Source organism: Plectropomus leopardus, chromosome 4 (assembly GCF_008729295.1).
Source record: "Plectropomus leopardus isolate mb chromosome 4, YSFRI_Pleo_2.0, whole genome shotgun sequence".
Classification (NCBI taxonomy): domain Eukaryota; kingdom Metazoa; phylum Chordata; class Actinopteri; order Perciformes; family Serranidae; genus Plectropomus; species Plectropomus leopardus.
In genome coordinates, this window is record NC_056466.1 from 16,229,264 (window position 1) to 16,251,035 (window position 21,772).

Sequence of the window (21,772 nt, forward strand, 5' to 3'; positions counted from 1 at the left end):
GTACACTTCCTCTATATGCAATAACACAGGTTTTGGGTGGTGTCCTCACCAGAGATGGTGTTGAGAAAGATGAGGTAATCAAAGTTGGATATCTCACGACGCTGCCAGCGCTGGGTCATGTTGGATGCTTTGAATAGCTGCTTTGGTGTGGCCAGAGAGATACGTCTATGAAGAAAGAAAACAGATACTGAACCACTTGTATCCATTCAAGTGTTTCTCGCTCTGGTAACTTAGTGTGAAGTAGTACAGAGACGAAGTGAGTCACCAGATCACAAGCACACCAATTAGATGACTGAAAAAAGGCCTCTGCTTTTATGAGACTTTTACAATACAAATGTCATTACATGAAAAATCTTTTGAACTTGCAGACTCGCTAATTAAGAAGACAAATATGTAATAAATTGGCTTGACTACACATATTTGTGTGCATGTGCACACACACAGAGCCCAGGGCATGATGTATGCAGTAGGACAAAAACAAATGACCCCCAATCCAATTAAAACAAAGGAAAATGATGGAATTAATCACTGTCAGGGTGTGAGATTATAGTCATTAGGCCTCTCAAAGGTGAAAGTATGACTCTCTAAATACAAGTGCACTACAAGGCACACTATTTCTTATATTCTGTACTTTGATAATGAGCATTAACGCACTTTCTGCGTGGGTTTCTGTATTTTCTTTTTATCTCCTGTAGATCAGATCAAAAATAAATGTACACATAGAGGAAAGAAAAGACAGAGGGTGTGTGATATGGGCGACATTTTTTTTTAAATCAGTGGGATTATATCCAATTATGAGCAACAATGTTGCATGGATAATGAAGTGTGGTTGGGCAGTTATTGCTGTGGCACTCTGGACATTAAATTATTTGTGCTGTACGAGCTGAATTAGCTGCCCTGTCCAGCTGTCCTCAGGTCAAAGAGGCAAGGTGTAACCCGGCCTGCAACTAGCTTGATTAATGAGCCCAACACTAACACACACAAATTCTCTCACTTGTGTGTGTGTGTGTGTGTGTGTGTGTGGCTGCCCTACATCCACACTGACTCATTAGTGGACACACTTCCTTACTTAGACTGATTACACACAGTTTTCAGTGTTCACTGTGACAAATGCTACATAGAGCATCTCTTTTGTTTCCTATTATTAAGAAAACATGCCCCATAGACTATAAATCTTCCTGTCTCACATGTTACCTCACCAAATATTCACATATCCCACTAGACAACAACTGTCATACTTCAGATTATTGAAGACAAAAAAATTCACAACCCGCAGTATGAAACTGAAACCAGTCCCTTCATAGAAACATTCATAGTTTTCTCAGTGTATTTGGTTTTGATTTGTTCTCCTCAGTCTGTATTTGGTTTGTAAGCTTTGGTTTTTACTGTTCTGTCTGTATTTGTACTCTCAAAGTTTGAAATCTACCTTACAGAAGCCTGTAGTTAGTACATGTATGGAAACTTTGAGCCAAAAAACAGAAAAAAACATTTACTCTTAATGAGGTTTCTTCTTTTGCTTTTTGTCTCTGTAATTTATTCCCCTTATCCAAATGTGAAGGACAGAGGGTGTCATGTGCTGTATATGTTGTTAAGTCCTGTGAGGCAAATTTGTTACTTTGGGTTATATAAATAAAACAGACTTGACAATTACACCTTGACCGTCATATTATGTATCAAACGTTTAAGTAGTTGCATCACATAATTAAAAAATGCCATAGAAGGCCTTAAAAAGACTGCCTGGGCTCTACTTCAATTTCCTCAATGTCCACAGGACTTTATACTGGGAACACACAAACCAGCAGCTGGGTTGGGCCTCAGCACTGCTCGGACACAGAGCAGACATGATGTGAGGGAGGGCGAGGGAGGGGGTGTGCCCTGCAGGCATACAAGCAAGTATTTGCTTCACACAAATAAATGAACTGGACCGTGTTTGTGTGAAGCCAATTATGTTTGGGGGGTGAGGAGAGAGTGGGAGGGACGGACAAATCAGTGACCAAACCCCTGTGTGCATGAGACAGCAGGAGAGGGAGGGAGAAAATTCAGTCTAAAGGGCTGTAGTGTTTCAGTAACATTATTGTGAAAGTTTTCTTTTCCCATTTAACTCCCTCTAATCAACAATATCTTTCCGTAATTTTAATATTCTGATCTGTTCAGATGTGGTGCTGTATATGTTGCACACAAGCCTGCAGACAAAATTTATTTCAAATGTGCCACAAAGAGTTACATATGTATTTCTGTGTTAAGCTGTGTCTCACCTGGTCTGTGGAAGGCCGAAATTCGTGCCCACCCCAACACGAGGAAGACTGTGGACCACCTTCTTGACCGTGGCCGCATCGGGAAAGTTCAACATTACTGCCGCTGCAGAGAGGCACATAGAAACATCAAGTAATTTCGAAGAATATCTTCATTTTCCTTATTTTAAATAATTTGAATTTGTGGTTGGGAAAATGTGTGGAAAAAAACAATATTATATTTAAGGCCATATCACCCAACCCTATTCGTTTTTTGGCATAACATCACCTCACTGCCACTGAACTCTTGATAAGACCATCTCCAGTATTATTACACCAAGAAATGTGTAGGTACATCCACCAGAGTGAAAATGAAAAAGGTGAAATAGTTACAGAAAACTTATTTGTCAAGTACTGTCTTACTTCTGTTAGCCATGAAGATTTCCAGAGCAGTATTCTGCAGCAGGTAGCGTCTGGAAAAGATGGCGCGGATCTCTGTGAACAGCCATTTTCCATGAAGACCTTCTGTGTAGGCTAGAATCTGGGAGACAGGACAGGAAAAGAGAGACCAATGGGAAAAGGGTTTCAGTCCAAGGGGATAATGAATAGAAATGGAATAAGGAAAGGAAATAGAATAATAAAAATAAAGAGTCCAGAGAAGGAAATAAGAGATCAAAGGAAAGGCAGGGAAGGGAAGACGAGCAGACAGGAGGCGAGGTTAGTTCATTTTTCACACAGTGATGGCACAGCGGCCTGAACAGCACGATTAATGTCTTATATTGATCAGCCTCAATGAAAAAGAGATTCCTTCAGCAAGAGAATGGGCACTATTCAGCTGGAAGGACTGAAGGAAATGTTTAGTTCACTAAAAGATAATCTATATAACAGGTGACTAGAAATATCAGTTACATAAATTACACAGGGTTCCCACCGTATTCATGAACAAAATTTTAAAATTTCTTGCCCATATTTTTCCCAAACATATCAAACCTGAGCACGTTGGTGCGATTTCTTTTAAAAACATGAAAAAAACATATTCATAACTATTATAATGACACATTTCTAATTATGCTTCAAAATTATTGTAAATTATCAGGATCTTTTCTGAGTAATTTCCTTGTTTTTTTAAACGTTTTTTCTTTCCCCCATATTTATTTTTTTTATTTTTTCCACTAAATTTTCAGGTTATTTTTTAAACTTTCTTTTTCATTCTTTTCCCTGATCTTCATTTATTTTTCTTGTACTTTTTACTAATTTCTTGCTAATTTGGGGGTTATTTTTTCTCTCATTGACTTCTTCCCATGTTTTAGAAAGACATTTTTGCTCAGGTTCCAATGTTTTTAAGGGTTAAAGGTATACAGTACGTTACGTCAACGGTTAGAGAGGATAAATTTACAATTATGTTACATTACTTGGGAGGTTATCCACAGAAGATTACTAACTTACAATTAATTTAACTGCACACAACAAAAAAGTGATAGTGATAATTCCATGACTTTTCCAGGTTTTCTATGACGTGGGAACCCTGAGTAGATCTACATATAACAAACAAAAAAACTGTGTTGACATATAGTGGTTGTTTGATGTGACAAGGATAAAAGCTTTTTTTTTTATCTTAAACATCTGATTAAACTATTTTATGTATTTCCATGGCAGTAACTGACACACGGGTCAAGCAATATTGTGTTAGCTCGCTCCATATTTAAAAACGCTTTGATGAGCTGAGCTTAATCTGTCCCTGTGGAAACTGCGGCGGCTGTCGGAGTGACTTGTCCTGACGGCTGCCACAGTGTCTGACAGGCCCTGATGTTTTGCCCGGCCCCTGTGATTCATACTGCTACTAATCCAGCATTTAGATTTTCTACTAACCTCCTTAGCATTGCTTTGTTAACTACGCTTTTGTTTTAACCTCTGCTTTTAGTTTCAAAGGTGTCTGCTGACAGGGGGCGTACAGGGATATGGTAGAAAGGTAAAAAGGACACTTTAGGTTGTCACAGCATGGTTCAGAAGCTATGTTGTTAATCAAAAATATTCAAATGTGAGCCAGCAAGCTAGGCCAGAGTTAAGTTAAGGGAGCTCATTAAAGGCAGGGGACAGCAGAGGAGACCAGCTGAGGCTTTGCCAGCCAGCTGAGGACGGCCTCTCCCTCGTTGTCTCTATGAGGAATAAGATCTGCCTGCATCGCAGACTCACTTCAAAGTCTCTGGAGTTCAATTAAATGTGGATTAGTGGATTGGAGAAGCTGGCTGGGGCTAGAACCGCCAGTCTCCTATCTTCCCTAACAGGGGCTCAAGATGACTATACCAGTAACCGTCAGCCTGTAGCCTACTCCATCACAAAGAAAAACAACACAATTTATCAGCATCAAGGAAAAAAAAATTCATAAGGCAAACGAATATACTACTACTAATTATACACCACTAATATATTTCCAAGAAATAAAAAATAGATATTATATAACAACTCATTTGGCCCATAACTGATATTGATGTATCCACCTGCTTTTTAACTCATCGTAGCAATCATCAAGTTTTTTATATAATTGAATTAACATCATATTATACACACTCTTATCGTGATGGCCCACCAGCAGATGGAGACATAAAATACAGCAAAGTAAGCAAAGTAAGAAAAAAAATCTATAGGTTAGTTTGTGGTATCTGCAAAAAGTAGCAGGCTTGCTGATTTAATTTTTAAAGCCAATATCTGCCGATACCGATGTTGTGCCGATATTTTCGTGCATTCCTAAATCAAAATCCTTCCATCCACTTACATTTAATTTACACTGTAAGTAAGTGTAAATAGCACAAAGCAAGTAAATGGTAAATTGACTTTCATTAGTAAAGCGCTTTTCTTTGCTTCTGAGACATTCACACGCACTCACACAACAAAGGCACTGCCATGGGGAGAAATTTGGGGTTCTGTGGACCGAAGGAGCCAAGAATCGAATTGCCAATCTACCAGTTGGTGGTTGACCTTACCTACCTCCTAAGCCACAGCTGCCCAAGTAACTCTCATGTCTGTACAGCAAACTAGAAGTTACAGCCAGCAGCTGGTTAGCTTAGCTTAGCACAAAGACTGGAAACAGAGGGAAACAGCTAGCCTGGAAGGTTACAAAATCTATTTGTTGTTATGCTTAGGATTCTGCACAGAGTTAGCAAAGAACCCTCTATAACCTGTCTGTGAATTTAGGAAACACATGCTCATCATGGAAAGGTATTACAGAAATTAATATTTTAAAAATGTAAGTTTATGGCAGAGAAAAGGCTAATTTCATAACGTTTTTATAACGTAAAGTAAGATTGCATAGTAGGTCATTAATCACAGTAAGTCTTCATTTCTTAATTTCCAAAGTTATAAAGCGATGGCAATTGAATTTGGATGACGAACTTGTTAACAATCAAATAACCATGTCAAGAATCCCACAGAAATCACAGTATGTGTCTTTCACAACCTTGTTTGTTCCGAAATCTTAATACAATTCCATTTCCAATTTTGTACAAAAAAAAATACAGCTTTTCTGCTTTTTTTCTGATCAGAAATGAAATTCCTGTTTCCAGGTGTATGATGAATGAATGCTTGGAAAGTAACCTTTAGCCTCCAAAGGGGAGTGGTTGACTCATTTCATCCCCAGGAGTACACTCATAGCCCTCGCGATGGATGTCAAGACGCTGCCCAGGACTGAAGTGATAAAGTTGCAGTCTCTGATTCCACAGATAGATATGACAGTAGCGGGAGGCAGCCAGATATCATATTTGTCCCTGGACCAATGAATCTCCTGAAATGCGGTATATAGCACTCTATGTTCCCAAGATCATCGTCCCTATCGGCGGCGCCCTTTCCCTTGCAGATGAAAAAGCTGACTGGGTGACAAGGAGCATGACAAACTATCCGTGCTGTAATGCTCTCGCCGTTCTGACCACGTCTGGACAAATTGCAATGGTGTGGAGGTTATTGTCCGAGCTGGAGTTATGGCTGCACCAGCTTTCCTCTGTGATAAACAGTAATGGTGGAACTGGATCAGTCAGACTAAACAAGATGAGGATGCTACAGACGCAGAGGAAAAACACACCAAAACCAGACTGTGCTAGATCTTGCATCACATTTACATTTTATTGTTAGAACAAAAAAACGGTTATTTTGTTAAAAATGATTTAAAAAAACGATTGAGGCTGAGAAGAGGACAGAAGATTCCATAAAGGGAGCATAAAAAGGATCAGAAGCTTATACGTCAACATGATTGGTTGAGCAGTTTTATTGATGTTTCATTCCAAGTGGAACATTATCCATGGATTCAGGTCTGCTGTGTCCCGAGATCAATTTCAAAGCGTCACGCGAGAGGACACAGCCAAACAGAAAACAAAGGAACTAGTCTTGATTGCGATGCTTTCTCTCTGCCTCTCCCTCTCCATCTCTCCCTCCCTCCTCCTCTTTCAACCTGTTTGTGCGCCGCGCTGCTGCTCATTTCTGAAGCACTGTCGTTTGTCTTTGTCAGATGCCCAAAAGACTGCAGAATGAAGAGGGACACATGAAGAGGGGCCGGGTGACTGTGACTGTGGCGTGTAACCACACACACACACACACACAAACTGTCACCACTGAATCTGGCAGAGAGTCCTCGCCAGTGAACCCTCTCCAGCACCCTTTTCTTCCGTAAAAACAGGCACCTTTACCAACCACCGCCTCCTCAGAAACATGGGTAAAGTCAGGTGGAGGAACATGGATGAAATGTCATTGAAACGGCAATGAATTAGAGTTGGAGGAGCAACAGACCAACAATCAGCAGCACGGTTCAAGATAGATGAGGCTCTCAACTACCTTCGCTGTCGCCAGGCTGAGTGTGTGTGTGTGTGTGTGTGTGTGTGTGTGTGTGTGTGTGTGTTTTTGGGCTGATAAGACACTTGAGTTGAAGAGGAGAGAAGCCATAGCCAATTACCAATAAAGTCAGTCCTTATTTGTCATAAAATATGACAAAAGTCTAATTCTGAGACCAACAGTGTTGTTTTTGTAAAAGAAACACTTAAACATAATGCTCATAAACAGCATTTGATAAGTGGCTTATGCATATTTGCTCCTTCAGTTTAATGTGCTGTGCATCCTTGAAGGAAAATGAGGTGATTGAAGTTCAATTTGTTGCCTGTTATTAAGTATTTCCGCATGGCTGCCTCAGTTAAAGGATAATGGATGAGGGATTTATTATTACCTTTTGGTCAAATGAAGTGGTGTGGGAGATAAGGTGATGAAATTAATGAGCGGGAGGAAGAGAGGTGATCCATCAACATCAAAACAGAGACGAGGGACAAGCGGGATTGGGAGAACTTGAACGGGTTCATAAAAATAAAAAAACCTGTGAACTCATCAGCATGTAGAGTTGCTTATTGCTTTTCATTTCCCAAAAGCTGTCTGCCTCCACACCCTTCAACAAAAAATGACTTTTACATGTAAACTCATGAGTCTAAGCGACTCATGGTAACAACATTTTTTAAAGTGGTCCAATATTGAGAAAGACAGCTGCAGCAGGCAGCAAAATAGGCTACAATGTAACCACTCTAGGCAGGTGCACACAACTGACGTCCATCAAAAGCTTTTTGTCACTAACAGGCTTAAATTATTATTATTATAAGTGTGTAACAACATTACAAAAAGGACCCTACAGAGATATGAAATGTTTTTCCGGACATTTTGCCTGTTTTTTCAATGGTGTCAAAGTCTCACTAAAGGAGAAGTCTCGTAGTATCTCATTAGAGGCCAGTTGTTGCAGGAAGAAAAGGGGCAAAACTAAGGGTGTAACGGTACATCAATCTGGATCAGTAATTCTGTTCAATTATCAACAGTCCAATGTCACTGACGAAAAGTGAGAACATTAATACAAATCATCATCTTTAATATATGCCTTTATTTTGAAATTCCCATAGCATATCTGTGTTGCGATGTCCATCCAAGCAAATTCAGAGAGTGCTAGCTGCTTAGCACCAGCAGGACGCTGAATTGATTCAAACAGAAATCATATCGTGGCAGACCTTATGATATCTGCAAATACTACATTGTTGTCCAAAGTATCAATGTAATATTGTATTGTAATGAAACACATGTAGGATTTGGAGAGAAGAGTGCCGATAAGGGTTTGATGTGTTGGAGTACAGAGAGTGTATCTTACTCTAATTAAAAGATTATCAGTGTCATGGCTGAATATTTAGCCAATTTTGATAATCGTAAAAAGTCAATGAGATTTCAGATGTCTTAGCAAGAGTTGGACACAAAACAGAACTGAACAAGCAAAGGTTATGGGAAAAGGTTTCATTTCTATGTAGGGTCCTTTTTGAAATGTTGTATGGCACTGATAAAAAATATAAGCCTGTTACTGGCAAAAATAAGCCATTGGAATTAGGGCTGCCGGCACTAATGCATTAATAGCTATGTGACTGAGGTTTGTGAATAAAGCCTTTTTTCCTTTTTTAAATCACATTAATCACTGGCGATCCTGGCCAACATTTCTGTCTTTAAGAGGGCTGTACTGGACTCAGTTTTAAAGCTGGTATCATGAAACTGGAAGACTGGAGGAATACAGCAGTAACAACCATGTTGTGCTAGCTAAGGAGAGCTAATAACATTTCAAAGTTGGGCTAAATTTTGGCAAGGGAAAAACGACATGGCCATTTTCACAGGAGTCCCCTGATCACGGACCTCAAGGTATCCTAATGAAAATGAGTTCTGTGGGTGCGCATGAGTCACACCTTTACAGACATGCCACGCTTTAGGCTAGTCCCATGCAGTTTTGTGCAAAAACCTGCAGTGTTTTCCATGCACTATAAATGTGTTATTTCACCTATTATATTTGAATAGGCTATTATAACATATACAATAGACTCCTAAAAAGTGCAAATGCTGTAATTTGATTCCTAATCAAGACATTATACAAATTGCTTTACCTTATCAATATGGACTTTACAACTGTTGAACATGAGATTAAAAAAAGTGATTGATCACAATTAACTATTGAAATTCAGTGATGAATCACAATTTTAAAAATGAATAATTTCATAGCCTTAATTCTAATGGATGTAAATTGACAGGATGTATTGTTCTGCTGCTGCTGGTTGCAGCTCTCTCTCTACTGGACCAATCTTAGAAATGGTTGTTTCCACAAGTCGTTTAGACACAAAAATTTGAGAAAAAAAAGAGTCCAGGTAAAAATAACTGAGTTCCCCTTTCATATAAGTCTTGGAATCTGCAGCCTCAGTCCATTGTTTGCATGTAAAAAGTCATTTTATGATATGTGTTTTAGTGTGGAGTAGTGGTTGTCGAGAGGTGTGGAGGCAGATAGCTTTTGGGAAGTGCAAATCAACTGGAGCTCACTATTAAATGAGACTGCTCTTTTTCTCATTTAAAAGTCACAAATACAAAGTAAAGCGCTGCATATAGTAACATCACCAGCATGCTGTTTGTGACTCTTCCTCACTTGACTGACCACAGAATCAAGCCATCTACAATAACCACAGCTTCAGCGGACCGAGACGCTGGCGGCGCCTTTACTGCAGCGGCAAATGAGAAAGAAAGCACACACAAACACACACTGACATTTAAGGGTTTTTAGTCACTCTCACCTGGTGCTATCACATACATACTACAGTTTACAGCTCTTATAATCCTACGCTCACTATATCCTTGTCCTCGCCTCCTCCCCCCATCACCTCAACCCCCTCCATCCTCTGTTCCACACTGGTAAACGAGGCCTTGTCAGTAAATGAGTTCATCGGACTAACGAGCAAGCAAAGGGCCCCGACACACTAACAAGGGTCTGTTGGCTGCCTGCGCCTCTGGACCAATCAGGACCCTCATCACCGTTGACACAAAGCCTCCCAGAGCCCTCTGGAGCCAATTAAGACAGATTTTGTTTTGGAGATTGAGTGATAGCCGGAAAAAAAGATAGGAGGAGAAAGAATAGAAAAAGCTAAGAGTGCGGTACTGGAAGAGGGACAGAAAGATGCATCAACATATATTAATTGTAAAGATGTTTCAGTGAAAAGCCATTACAGAAGGTGTATGGTAAGTAGTTGTTTGGTGGCTGTGCTCAGAGTAAAATAGGCAAACCATTCAAGAGGAAAACAAAGCTCCCTCACCGTAAGAACCTGGAATCATATGACTTTAAGACAGTGCAGCCACATGACTCTACTTTTACACTCCAGCAGTTATCCTGTAGCCTTTGTGCCTCAACCAGAGTACGATTTAACCAACTGGCCTCGACACCATCTCTGTCCCCGTCACGTGCTCCGTGACTGTTGAACTATGGGAGCCGTGCGGCAGGGCAAGCAGTGAAAATATAACTGTATATAAAACCAAAATAACTTAAAATAACATTTTTGGAAATACACTTTCTTGGCTACAGTTAAAGGAGATTTCTGGAAGAGTTGGACTTTCTAGTTATCCATCACTTTGACAGACAGTGTCATAAAAATCTATTAATACCTGTCATTATAATATTTTAATGATAATGAGATATTTGATGGCAATTAATTTTATATATAAATTTGAATTTTTTTTTAGAAGTAATATATAAGCTTATAGTTTTTTCATTTATTAAGGCATGGAGAGAAAAGATGAACAGAAACATCAACTGTGCACTCACTTTTTATGTAATCATGCACCTTCAGACAAATCTGTTACTCATGTTAACTTTTCTAGAGATCGCAGAACATTTTGCCCTCATAGCTGCCACTTGCTTGCCCCATAAACATTAGCTGCCACTGGCTGATAAACGTTATCAGTATTACTTACTTTCCTTCATCCTCCACAGCATCAATCTCTTGTTTGTCACCTTGTTTATCGATGCCATCAAAATTATTGGTCTTTTTAAGGAAACTTCAGATACTGAGCTGCCATTACATTTGGTAATGATATGGTGCTATATTGCCTACCAATCCAATGGCCGGCTAGACATCGAGGTCATGCGCATAAGATCAAAGACAAAACTACTAATTCTAATTAATAGCTAATTGATATGTTTGTGGATTGCTTAAAGTTACGGTAGATTGCCTTTGGTATTACGATCTGTCAAAATGATGGACTGCCTTTAGATTTTTCCATTATTGTTAAAATTATTTAGTCAATTGTGGAAAATATTTGGTTAACGTGATCTTTGATTCCTGGTGACCTTACAATGACAATAAAACACCGGGAAGTCATTACACCCCCGCCAAGAAATAATCCTGCACACAAACCCCAAGTAAAACCACAATTTGTTGCATTTATACTTGTAGTATAGAATAAACAAAACATGAACATGTTTATTAGTGAGTTTTAAAGGTGATGCTAAGTGTATTGTAATGCCTTTCAACAGAGCCAGGCTAGCAGTTTCCTCCTTTTTCCACTCTTTATGCGGTATCAGTGTTCTCATCTAACTCTCGGCAAGAAAGCGAATAAACACATTTTCTAAAAGTCAAACTATCTCTTATACAACAACAATAATAAGCAGCCAAAATATATTATCCATAATACCTAGATTTTATGTATAAGTAAGAACAAACAATGTTAATAGAATATACGCATTGTGAACAAGCTTCAGTGTAAGCAGTCAAGACCATTTGTTTCCATCAGTGATTGATAGGCACAACTGTTCTACCATCATGTAACTGATTCAAGATGTAATCACTGGTCACACATAAAGGCCTATTTGCCTCGAGGGAAGTAAAACAAACTACAAGGTCAAAAAAAAAAATAAACGCAACTAAGAAGCTGCGCTGGAGTGTGAGAGAATTAAAGCAAAATAAACAAGCCCAGCTTGCAGCAAGTGTAGGTTATGAAGCCTAAAGGCTCAAAGCATTCAGTCCCAAACGTCAGCCAGTAAGAGTTTGCACTCCCTGAAGAAAGTCCCCTTTGAAAGGATCTGTGGGGCCACTTAGTCTGAATTTAGCCTAATAAGGATTAAACCCCTTTTTGGCCCTTTTCACTGTTTGCTAACAGGTTAGCCTTTTCTCCTTTCCTTTCCTTGGCTGCTTAGCCTTTTTGAAGTGGGAACAAAAAAAGGTCTTGTGTGGATTTAGGGAAATGCTGCAGTGGTCTCGGGGTTAATTGGTGGAGAAGTGAAGACTTCAGTGCATTAACTCATTAAACATTCAGCCTTTGGGCATAAGCTATGAGGACGAACGCCTCAGAGGGGTCCTGACACATAATAAGATACTAAAGCGGCAATACTAAACACTGATGGCGGCAGCAGCGGGGATGTACATAAACATGGAATTCATAAATGAAAAATGACGAATCCCATCCTCAATAAATGAGACAATGTGAGCCTTTCCAACAAATGCTACCAAAAAGACAGAATTCAGGGATGAGAAACTATAGATAGTGTTTGTGTTTTTAAATATTTAAGATCAGCACTTCCTTTTTTACCGCATCAGAGCTCAGACTGGGGGCACAAAGGGCAGAGTTAGTGGCTCAAAGGTGATGGGGAACAAAGGATGGTTAAGACCACATAAGTGAAGGGAAGAGGGGTGAGATATGCAGCAGATATCCACAAATTGCCTCCCCCGTCTTTGCATTAACATGACGCATCTTTAAAACCTTTAGCATAAAATTCTATGTGAAAAAAATAGATTTAGGACAAAGCAATGAAGAAAATTACGTAGAGTTAACTTAATGCATACTTTTTAATCTCACAACAACAGCAAAGCAACTAGCACATAGCTTTAAAAACCTTTTATCAGGATATAGTGAATGAAAATGCACCAGCAGCCACATGTAAGACCTTATACTATAGTATGGCTCGGTACCTGTTGAGAGTGCACTGAAAGGACTTAAATGCGTTCCTTGATTTGTCATGCTCATCAATAAACACATGCACATGAGGAAAAGGAGAAAAAGAATGTATATGCTTTTCACCAATATTCAGAAAATCAAGGTGACAGCCCAGCACTGAAGCGCAGGAGGTGTTTTGGACTCAATGCTATAAGCTGCCGTGGCAAACATCAGACAGGTTAAGATCGCTGACCGGCTCCTATCGCATTCTCCCCGCTTTCCTTCAATCTCTCATTTTGCTATTTAGCGATGGATAGGCTTTTTTTGGGGTTGTGCGAGGCTTCACTGAAGTAAATTCTTTTCTAATCCGCCTATTGTCACCAGCTTAAGTGGGTGTGGGGTGAAAAGTACACCCATCTTGGGGAATTCGGGGTTGGTTGTCCGAAGCAAAAGAAGAGGGAGAGAATGGGACTTGTATAAAGGAACTGCTGTGGAGACTTTTGAGAATTTGAAGGTGACTCAATTGGAGCTACAGGTTTATCAGTGACAAGCATTTTGAGTTTCCTGTAATAGACTGAATTTACTGAGAAAGTATCTGAAATACTTAAGAGACATACAATACAAATGAAGCACAACAAAATTCACTTAGATGTGCCTATATTAGATATGTATCTACTATCTATGCCCTATTTGGATAAGACCTTTTTTGGGACAAAACTTTGACATATTATAATCTTATACATTAAAAAAATTCAAATAAACATGTTTACAAAAGTTATTTGCACATCCAGCAAACATGGAGCAACATTAGCATTTATTTGCAGTTTGGCTACCTGACGAATGCAAGTTCAGTATTCACTCTCCTTGACCCAATCGTAAACGTTGGCGTTCACACAATTACTTTTGCATGGCTATGATTAAGAAAAGATCATGTTTTGGGTATTGGTGGCACAATCCTGGCAGGAAACGCAACAATGTCACTGTAAAAAACAATCTCTTTTATGGGACTATCTTGGCGGGAAATGCAGCAATGTCTCGGTGCCTAAACAACTTCTTTTCGTGGCGTTATTTACCGCATTAACACAGCTGGGGGTCGCTTAAAACCCCCCAAGTTTTTGCTAAAAAGCTGAAACTGATTTTGCTGTTTGTTGGTCTCCGGCAGTGTCTGCAGTCTCGCCTCGGTGTCAGCAACAACCGTTCCCTTAACCCCCTGATGACAAAGTTAGCTCTTAATGTTACAATTTATTCACCGCTTGGTCTCTAAATTTGCCTGTCTGCAGTCTGGTGCTGGGCAGACAATGTAAAATGTACAGTGTGATTAAAGGGCAATTATTTGCTGAAAAATAATTCCTGCCACATTTGGGATGGACTTTGATAAGAGTGATAAGTGTGACCAAAACACTGGCGTTTGAAGCTATACAAGCACAACACTAAGCTGAAAGAAAAAGCTAAGAAAAAAGCTCAGAAGAGCTGAGGAGAACTGAAGAGATGATGGTAATTATTTGTGGGTTAATAACTACAAGTGCCCCCTTTCACATAACATATGTATGTGCATCTTTAAAGAGTAGTAATTACTGACAGAGGCTCGGAAACTTTTGTTTAATCGAACTTGGACTCATCATTTCATTTTACTATGAAGATTGAACATGACTGTGATTGCAGGGGGAAAAATCTGAAGCACATTGTGATATTTAGATGTTTTGTCAACAGGATGATAAATAAAGGTTTAGAGGAGTTTCTACAGGAACAATTTATCCTTTTATTTGACTTTTTAGAACTAAGGATCACCCGTGTTTATCATTCTGCCCCCTTGCTTCTACAGAGCAGAGGTAAAGCTGCATTGAGCTGATGTCTGCAAGAAAGGAGTCTTGGATGAGTAAGTAATCTGCAGACTGTCCCTATGGATGTGCCATTTCAACCAGACTGGATGGGTCATTAACCATAATGGCAATTGAAGCACCAGAATTCAGCAATGCAACATTCTGCTCTCCGGCACATGAGATGTCTTTACACAGACAGCACACATCAATGCTATCAGCTTACCTTAAAAAAACAAATACATTTGGTTGGAATTACTCCTGATTTCTGTTAGGAATTAACAGCTCTAATGAATATTATGCTCTAGTCCTGACATTTTGCGTTTGTATTTGTGAGACATTCTATGATCAGAAATACAGATAAAAGGAAGCTCAAAAACGCATATATTTACTCAACTTCTTCCATATATGGATCTAGTTTTATCTTCTGAAATGCAGCAGAGACCTTTCAAACAAAACAAGACCGCATTTACAATTCCAATTTCCAATATGCCGGCCTGGACATCGATCTTTCAATTGGAGCCACGTGTCTCTCTGACCTCAGCTGAATAACAGAGGCTTGTGTGAACAGCAGGTACACAGGTGCTGATTGTAATATCAGTAGCCTACCAGGCAGACTGGCATCTATAAACAGGCCTATCCATCAGGCTGCTGTGTTGCCTTTGACACGTGTGTCAGAGGCAGACGAAGGGAATAAATGATGGAGAGAGGGGATCAATCAAAGGAAGGGAGGGGAGGCACCTGCCCCCTGACTGGCCCAGTCAAGCCCAGAGATGGAGCATGATGGAGGGGCTAGGCTCAGGTGCAAAGAGGGGGTGGCAACTCTTTGTCTGGAGGTGCTTGGTTAATCGTGAGCCAGGTCTCGGCCATAGTGGTCTGTGGTTGTGTTAAGGTCCAAAGTCAGATCACAAACAGAGGGACAGAGAGAGGCTGAGCATGTTTATTAGTGAAAAGAGATGGGGTTATTTTGTGTGTGTGGAAGGGAAGAGCAATTGGAAGGGAGACATTAGTCATCATTAGGAAGCGAGATGACACACTGTCTAATGGTTCTTTATGTGACTGCCAATGTGGCAATTGTCTTTCCTCGACCTGTCCTACCTGGTTACCACTCGCTGCAGAGATTCATAAGCCTGCTTTGCACAAGAGTCACGGTTTACATCTTGACAAGGGTTGAAAAAAAAAAAAAAAGTAAAAAATCTCGAAACTGTCTCTTTAAAACTCCAAATTAAAAAAAAAAAATAAAAAAAAAGTAAAATGAAAGGTATAAATATGAAACAATGATGTTTTAAACAAGACCAACAGTCTATAGTAATGCTGCCTGCTCTGTCACAGTGTTGCTTTGAGCTGAATGCTGTTGTCAGGTATAATTTCTACCATGTCAACCTTCCTAGTTTAGCAGTTTAGCATTTGCTGATCAGAACCAGAAAGGGAAAGTCATTCATTTTGAAGAACTAAAGTACTGAATGGATTTAAATTACAACCTGGTGGGGGCTGAAAAAAATTTATTAGAAGATGTTTGTTTTCTTTTTTGGGGGGGGGGGGTCCCTTAGTCACTATGAGGGTCAAAGGACAGAAGGATGTCCTATGCTGTAAAGCCCTCAAATTGTGATTTTAAATTTCATGATCCATCCAGTGGTTGTCGATACATTTCACCAGAAATGTCATGATGGCATCAGGGGCATAAAAGGGATCACTTAAGTTTATTAAGATTTACCATCTGGGAACCATGAATGAAAGAAAAGCAGTGATGCCTTGGTTAAAAAAAAAAAAAAAAAAAAAAAAAAAAGAAGCTTTTTGTGCCTAAAAACCCTCACCCATATTTGTTGCCTAGAAAGCTGTTGGACACAAAGCAATGACTCGCTAAATCACAACCAGTTTTGTTGGTCTCGTACATTGGTCTGCAGCATCTCACCTTGGTGTCAAATCATCTACAATCCGCTCTGCTACTAAAAGACAAAGTCAGTTCATATACTGCATCAATTTAGAAACGTCATATTAAAGGTACAAATATAACATATTTTTGGTTTGGAGAAATTCCGGCATTTTCTTCTGGCAACTGAGCTTTTTGGAGTCATCTGCTGGGGACCATCAATGTCTCTTTGAAATTTCATGCCAATTTATCAATAGTTGTGGAGATATTGAAGTCTGAATCAAACTGGTTGACTGACCAACATTGCTCTCTCTAAAGCCACCCATGGCTAAAAACAAACAATAACAGAAAAAAAGAGCCACTCAGTCAACTCAGTGTGACTATGGCCAAAGTACAACAGGTATGGGCCATAAACAAAACAAGAAGCCAGTATCTTTGGGTTCTCTGAAGCTTTGAGACTCATCATTAACAAGTTTCCCTCCACTGCTCTTAAACAGCCCACATCTGGCCAGGGCACCGCTGACCTCATTCCTACAGAATGAGTTTATCATCGCTGATATAACCTCACTCAAACAACTGCCATGAAACACGAGAGACTATATCACAATCATCAATGTGGTTTATGACTCAAAAAGGACTGGAAATAAAGGTGGGGTGTGTATGCATTTTGTGTGTGTGTGAGACAGAGAGAGAGATTAAGGGACAGTAAATAAGGTAACAAGACTTTACTGCTCTACTGGGGAAGAGAAACTCACTTCAGGAAGCTTTAAACCTTTATTTGGCCTTATCTCCTCTAATTGGCTTAAATCATTCCTAATTGTTTGCACATGTCTTTATGTTGAGCAGCTCCCAAAGCTCGGACCGTGACTTGACATAAGCGGTGAGGCAAATCGAGAGGAGCAGGATGATAATAATTGGGTTTCCTGATGACTGGATGAGCCAAAGTGGGCTGCAGGGAATGTTGCTTGATATCAAACCCAGCCTGGATGTTGAGGATTCGAGGAAAGGGAAAACACATGACGGCGGTGATGCTAACGAGTCTGTCTCTGGGAAGGAAATGTTTCATGTCTCGCAGGTGCTATAATTACTGTACCTGGAATGCAGGGAGGGGCAGACAGTGAAAGAGCGATGGAAAGAGGCAAAAGAAAGAGAAAGAAGGTCATCCCAACCCATCACTCCGCTGGTTGTTGTCGTGGTGTGGCTGAGCGATTTATTGACCATCTCAGGATGCACTCTGTCAGAGCAGACGACGGTAGCGGAGTTGAATGGATGGCGGAACGGCATGAAGGGGAGACGGAGGGAGGGAACAAGGGAGGGAAAGAGGCCAATATGAATGAGTGAGAGTGAGGGGATCCGTTTCCTTGGACTCATTGATAATGACATACCTGCTTGGGCTGTCCGTTAGTCCTATAGCACACACTACTTAGGCTCTAACTGGAAAATCAATAGGCTCCTCTCTCAGAGACCTCTCACTGCCATGGCTCTTTCTGATTGGCAGCTGCAGCCGAAGGTCGTCCCTGGTGACCATGAGAGTTTGGCGGAGCGAGCAGGAGGAGGGGGGGAGGGGTGCGGTCCCGAGCAGTTTGACACTTTAGGGAGAGCTTAACGATATGGGACTGGTCGCTACATAACACCAGGGTGGTTTTTCTTTGACTGAGTGACCATCCATTCAGCCACTCCAGCTAACCCTGAGGAGCCGTCACCACCCCACTAATTAGAGTTACCAATGTCTTCACAATGGGGGTTTCGTCATTGCATAGTCCAAGGTTGGACATTGACCTTTAGGGAAAATTTACTGGTATTCTTTCCAAAATAGTTTAATATTTGGCCTTTGGTTAAAACCTTTCGGAAACACACCGTGGCTGTCCACAGGATTTTGAAAAAGCAGCACAGTTAAACTTGTTTCAGCTGTGTTTAGTTTTTGTGTCTTAGTTTTACAGTTAATTACATTGAGTGTTGCATGCAAACAAACTAAGAAGGAAAAAATAACATCATTTATAGTGAAGCGCTGTGATTTCTTACAAAGCCTGGTATGTGACTTTTTTGAGAACATACATCTATTGAGTAATTTATAGTATATATAACATACTATTAGCTACATGGCAGTTACAGTCATTTTAATTTGCTTTGCTCTTCCAATAAAAATACCTGTTGACATTAAGATGCCATTTTCACTAATAAATTACTTTCTTCTATTACTTCAGTCAATTATATTTGATTTTCATTGTTGTGGCACAATGAGTGATAAATTCATTCACTTCTCCTTCATAAGTTATTTACTCCTTTTATGTGACCCAGTCACAGTCCCTTACACTATCAGTATAAATACTAACTAAGTATATTCAGTGTATTAAAGTCGATATTAAAATGTGGCAAATTAATAATTCTGGATAGTCGCAAAACTGTTGATACTGAACGCATGGGCAAAATGTTCACTGATAAAGTATTTCATTTATTTTCTGCCAAAATAAGCAATCTTATTTTTATCAGTTAATATTTATCCAAACCACAGTCTTCTCTTAAACAAAGTGCTTTTGTTGCCTAAACCTAAGACAGAAGTTTGGACATGAACATGGGGTTCTGGTGTCAAGGTCCTGCACTTTGTACGCCTGTCATCCTCCTTAATCTTATGCGTTACAAGAATGTAGTTTTTCTGTTACCTGAAAGAAACATCTCTGAACATAACCCAGGCAGCCATTGCGCTGACACAACAGCGTAATTAAGAAGCAGTTTAGTAACATACATACATAATTTCAAGACAGGGTTGTAAAGTTGCCACGGCGATGTTTTTGCAGTTAGTCCAATAAGCAATGACATGCAGTTTACGTCGAGTCTTTCAGTAAATTCAATCTGCAGCTTTGGAATTACATTTTGAAAAATTAATAAATTAAAAGCAAAATATTTTTGCCAAAAATTTGTCAAACGTACTCTGTAATTTTCAGTCTGTCACTGGAGCTGTTACACTATCCTCCACTTTATTTTCCTGCTTTTTCATTTCCGGTGTGTGATGGATTGTGGAACAACATGTCCATTAAAACCACAATCAGAAACAAAATTACTTTAATGTGCATGTCAGCATTTTTAGGCGAACTTTTTTTTTGCTGCTGTGAATGTACCTCGTATTAAATACAGTTAGAATGATTAAAAGTTTGCTATCAGGACTCAGAATAAGTTTATAACACACTCAGATTGCAATGGGGATCCAAGGGAAGGTTCCTCCAATCACGTTTTGGTTGGTATTTCCTCTGACCAATCAGCTGGAAGCAGAGCGAATTTCACTTCCTCATTCATGCAATATTAGTAGTCTCCAGGAGTGGCTCTGCAACAATAACTCTACATGCAATATTGATGGCTTGTGTCTAAACACAGAGAGGGAGCTGCTGAACATACACAAGCACATACACACGGGCAAACACACATCTGCGCCGTGACTTCATCAGTTGTGCTATCTGCCGAGCAGATGCAGGGGCCTGCCAGGCAATTAGCTGCCTGCGATGATTTTCTTTGAGGCCTCAACGGAGGAAGCAGCTGGGTCCATCCGGGTTTGGAAGACAGCAACAAAATGTGTGAACAAGAGCATCAAAAATTTACTCGCTCAGTTCATATGTGTGCTGATGTCGGCCCGTATGCGCGTGTGTGTGTGTGTGTGTTGTGCAGCAGTGAGCCACTTTCCCCACACCTATCATGTTTCCAAGGAAAAGGGAAAAAGAGCACAACTTAAAATAGCCAAGAATTTGACTTCCCCCTCTCTTATCACTCACTTGGAATTACAAAGCACACTAACTCAAGCAGACAGAGGGAGGAAACTGTTGCACATTGTGTTGCAAAATAATCTCATTCTTTCTCTTGCCCTATTCAAATATCTATAATGCCATGTCATGCAATAAAGTGTAGCCACAACATTTGGAGATGTTCTGCAAGGACTGAAGTCATTACTGGTATGACTGTGCACCACTTGTATTTGTTGCATGCACAGTACATACTGGCAATTCAAAGTAAAGATTCAACAAGTAGATGCACAAGACTGACCAAATTATCACTGAAATGAAGTTTTTCAAGAACATTTTCTGACATACATGAAATAGGATCCTCACATAAAGGGACCAAATATGTTTCAAATATGTTTAAAAGACAAATTATCTCTTTGTGGTTGCTTCGCTAATTGTAAACTCTGTTTTTGCAACAGTGTAGTGTACACAGTAATGAGCCACCTGGGGGTACTCAGCGTAATCTGGTAGGGGAGGAGAGAGAAGAATAAAGCTGAGACCGTAGAAAAGACAGACAGAGCAAGGACAGAGAGAAAAAAAAGATGAGAGGCAGCGAGGTTACTCATCAGCTGGCAGAGATTTGCACAGGCATGGACACTGTTTTGTGCTCGTGAGGGGATCACTGTGGAGTCGTCACACAGACTCAGATCAAAGAGCTCTCTGACAGGCCCCTGATCTTTTCTCCAGTCAATATAAACCAGGGGGGAACTCTTTAGGAACCACAGATAATTCTCAACGTTTGCAGGAGATAAAGGGCACAAAGAAGTAGCAAGAATGGATGAATTAATGAGATGGCCTTTGTCATATATATATATACATTTATATATATATATATTACTATGAAAGGGAAGAGCAGGGAAATAGGACAAAAGGGGGATAAAAAATTGATTTAATGAACTAAAAAAAACTAAAAACTATACTAAACGCTCCCAAAGTTGCTCCCAGCTGTCCCCGCAGTATGCTGATCATACTTCTGTCTTCCACCTACAGATTTAACTTGCAGTTCAGTGCTTCAAATGTACATACAGTTTTCTGAGACATGGCTGCTGACCTTTCCATTTCAACAAGCAAAATAGGCGGATCTAATAAAATCAAATCCACTGTATCAAGTCCACTCCACACTGCAATAAAAATGAACACAGTTGCTCAGTAACATTTCATCCAATAGGTGGGCCAAAACGGATTCATAATGTCTTTATAAAGATCTGTGTCGCCAAATATTTCATTAAGCCACAGTTATCACGTCCTTCATAACATTTGGACACTTGCTCTCCAAATTGTGTCCCTTAATCTCTCTGGAGCTGTGAGGTTGATAATAAACAGTCGTCCACAAATCAAACAGCCAGACAGTTT

General features: G+C 39.9%; 1 protein-coding gene across 5 annotated transcripts in view; it reads right to left on the reverse strand.

The window, feature by feature from the left end:
- Positions 1–21,772, reverse strand: part of lrba (LPS responsive beige-like anchor protein) — a 228,068-nt gene that overhangs the window by 63,858 nt on the left and 142,438 nt on the right. For all 5 annotated transcript variants that reach the window (XM_042484501.1, XM_042484504.1, XM_042484503.1 and 2 more), the window contains 3 exons: positions 2,655–2,772; positions 2,256–2,358; positions 50–165 (listed from right to left, as the gene is read on the reverse strand). In XM_042484501.1, the coding sequence (XP_042340435.1) occupies positions 50–165; positions 2,256–2,358; positions 2,655–2,772 (337 nt within the window). The remainder of the gene's footprint in view (positions 1–49; positions 166–2,255; positions 2,359–2,654; positions 2,773–21,772) is intronic.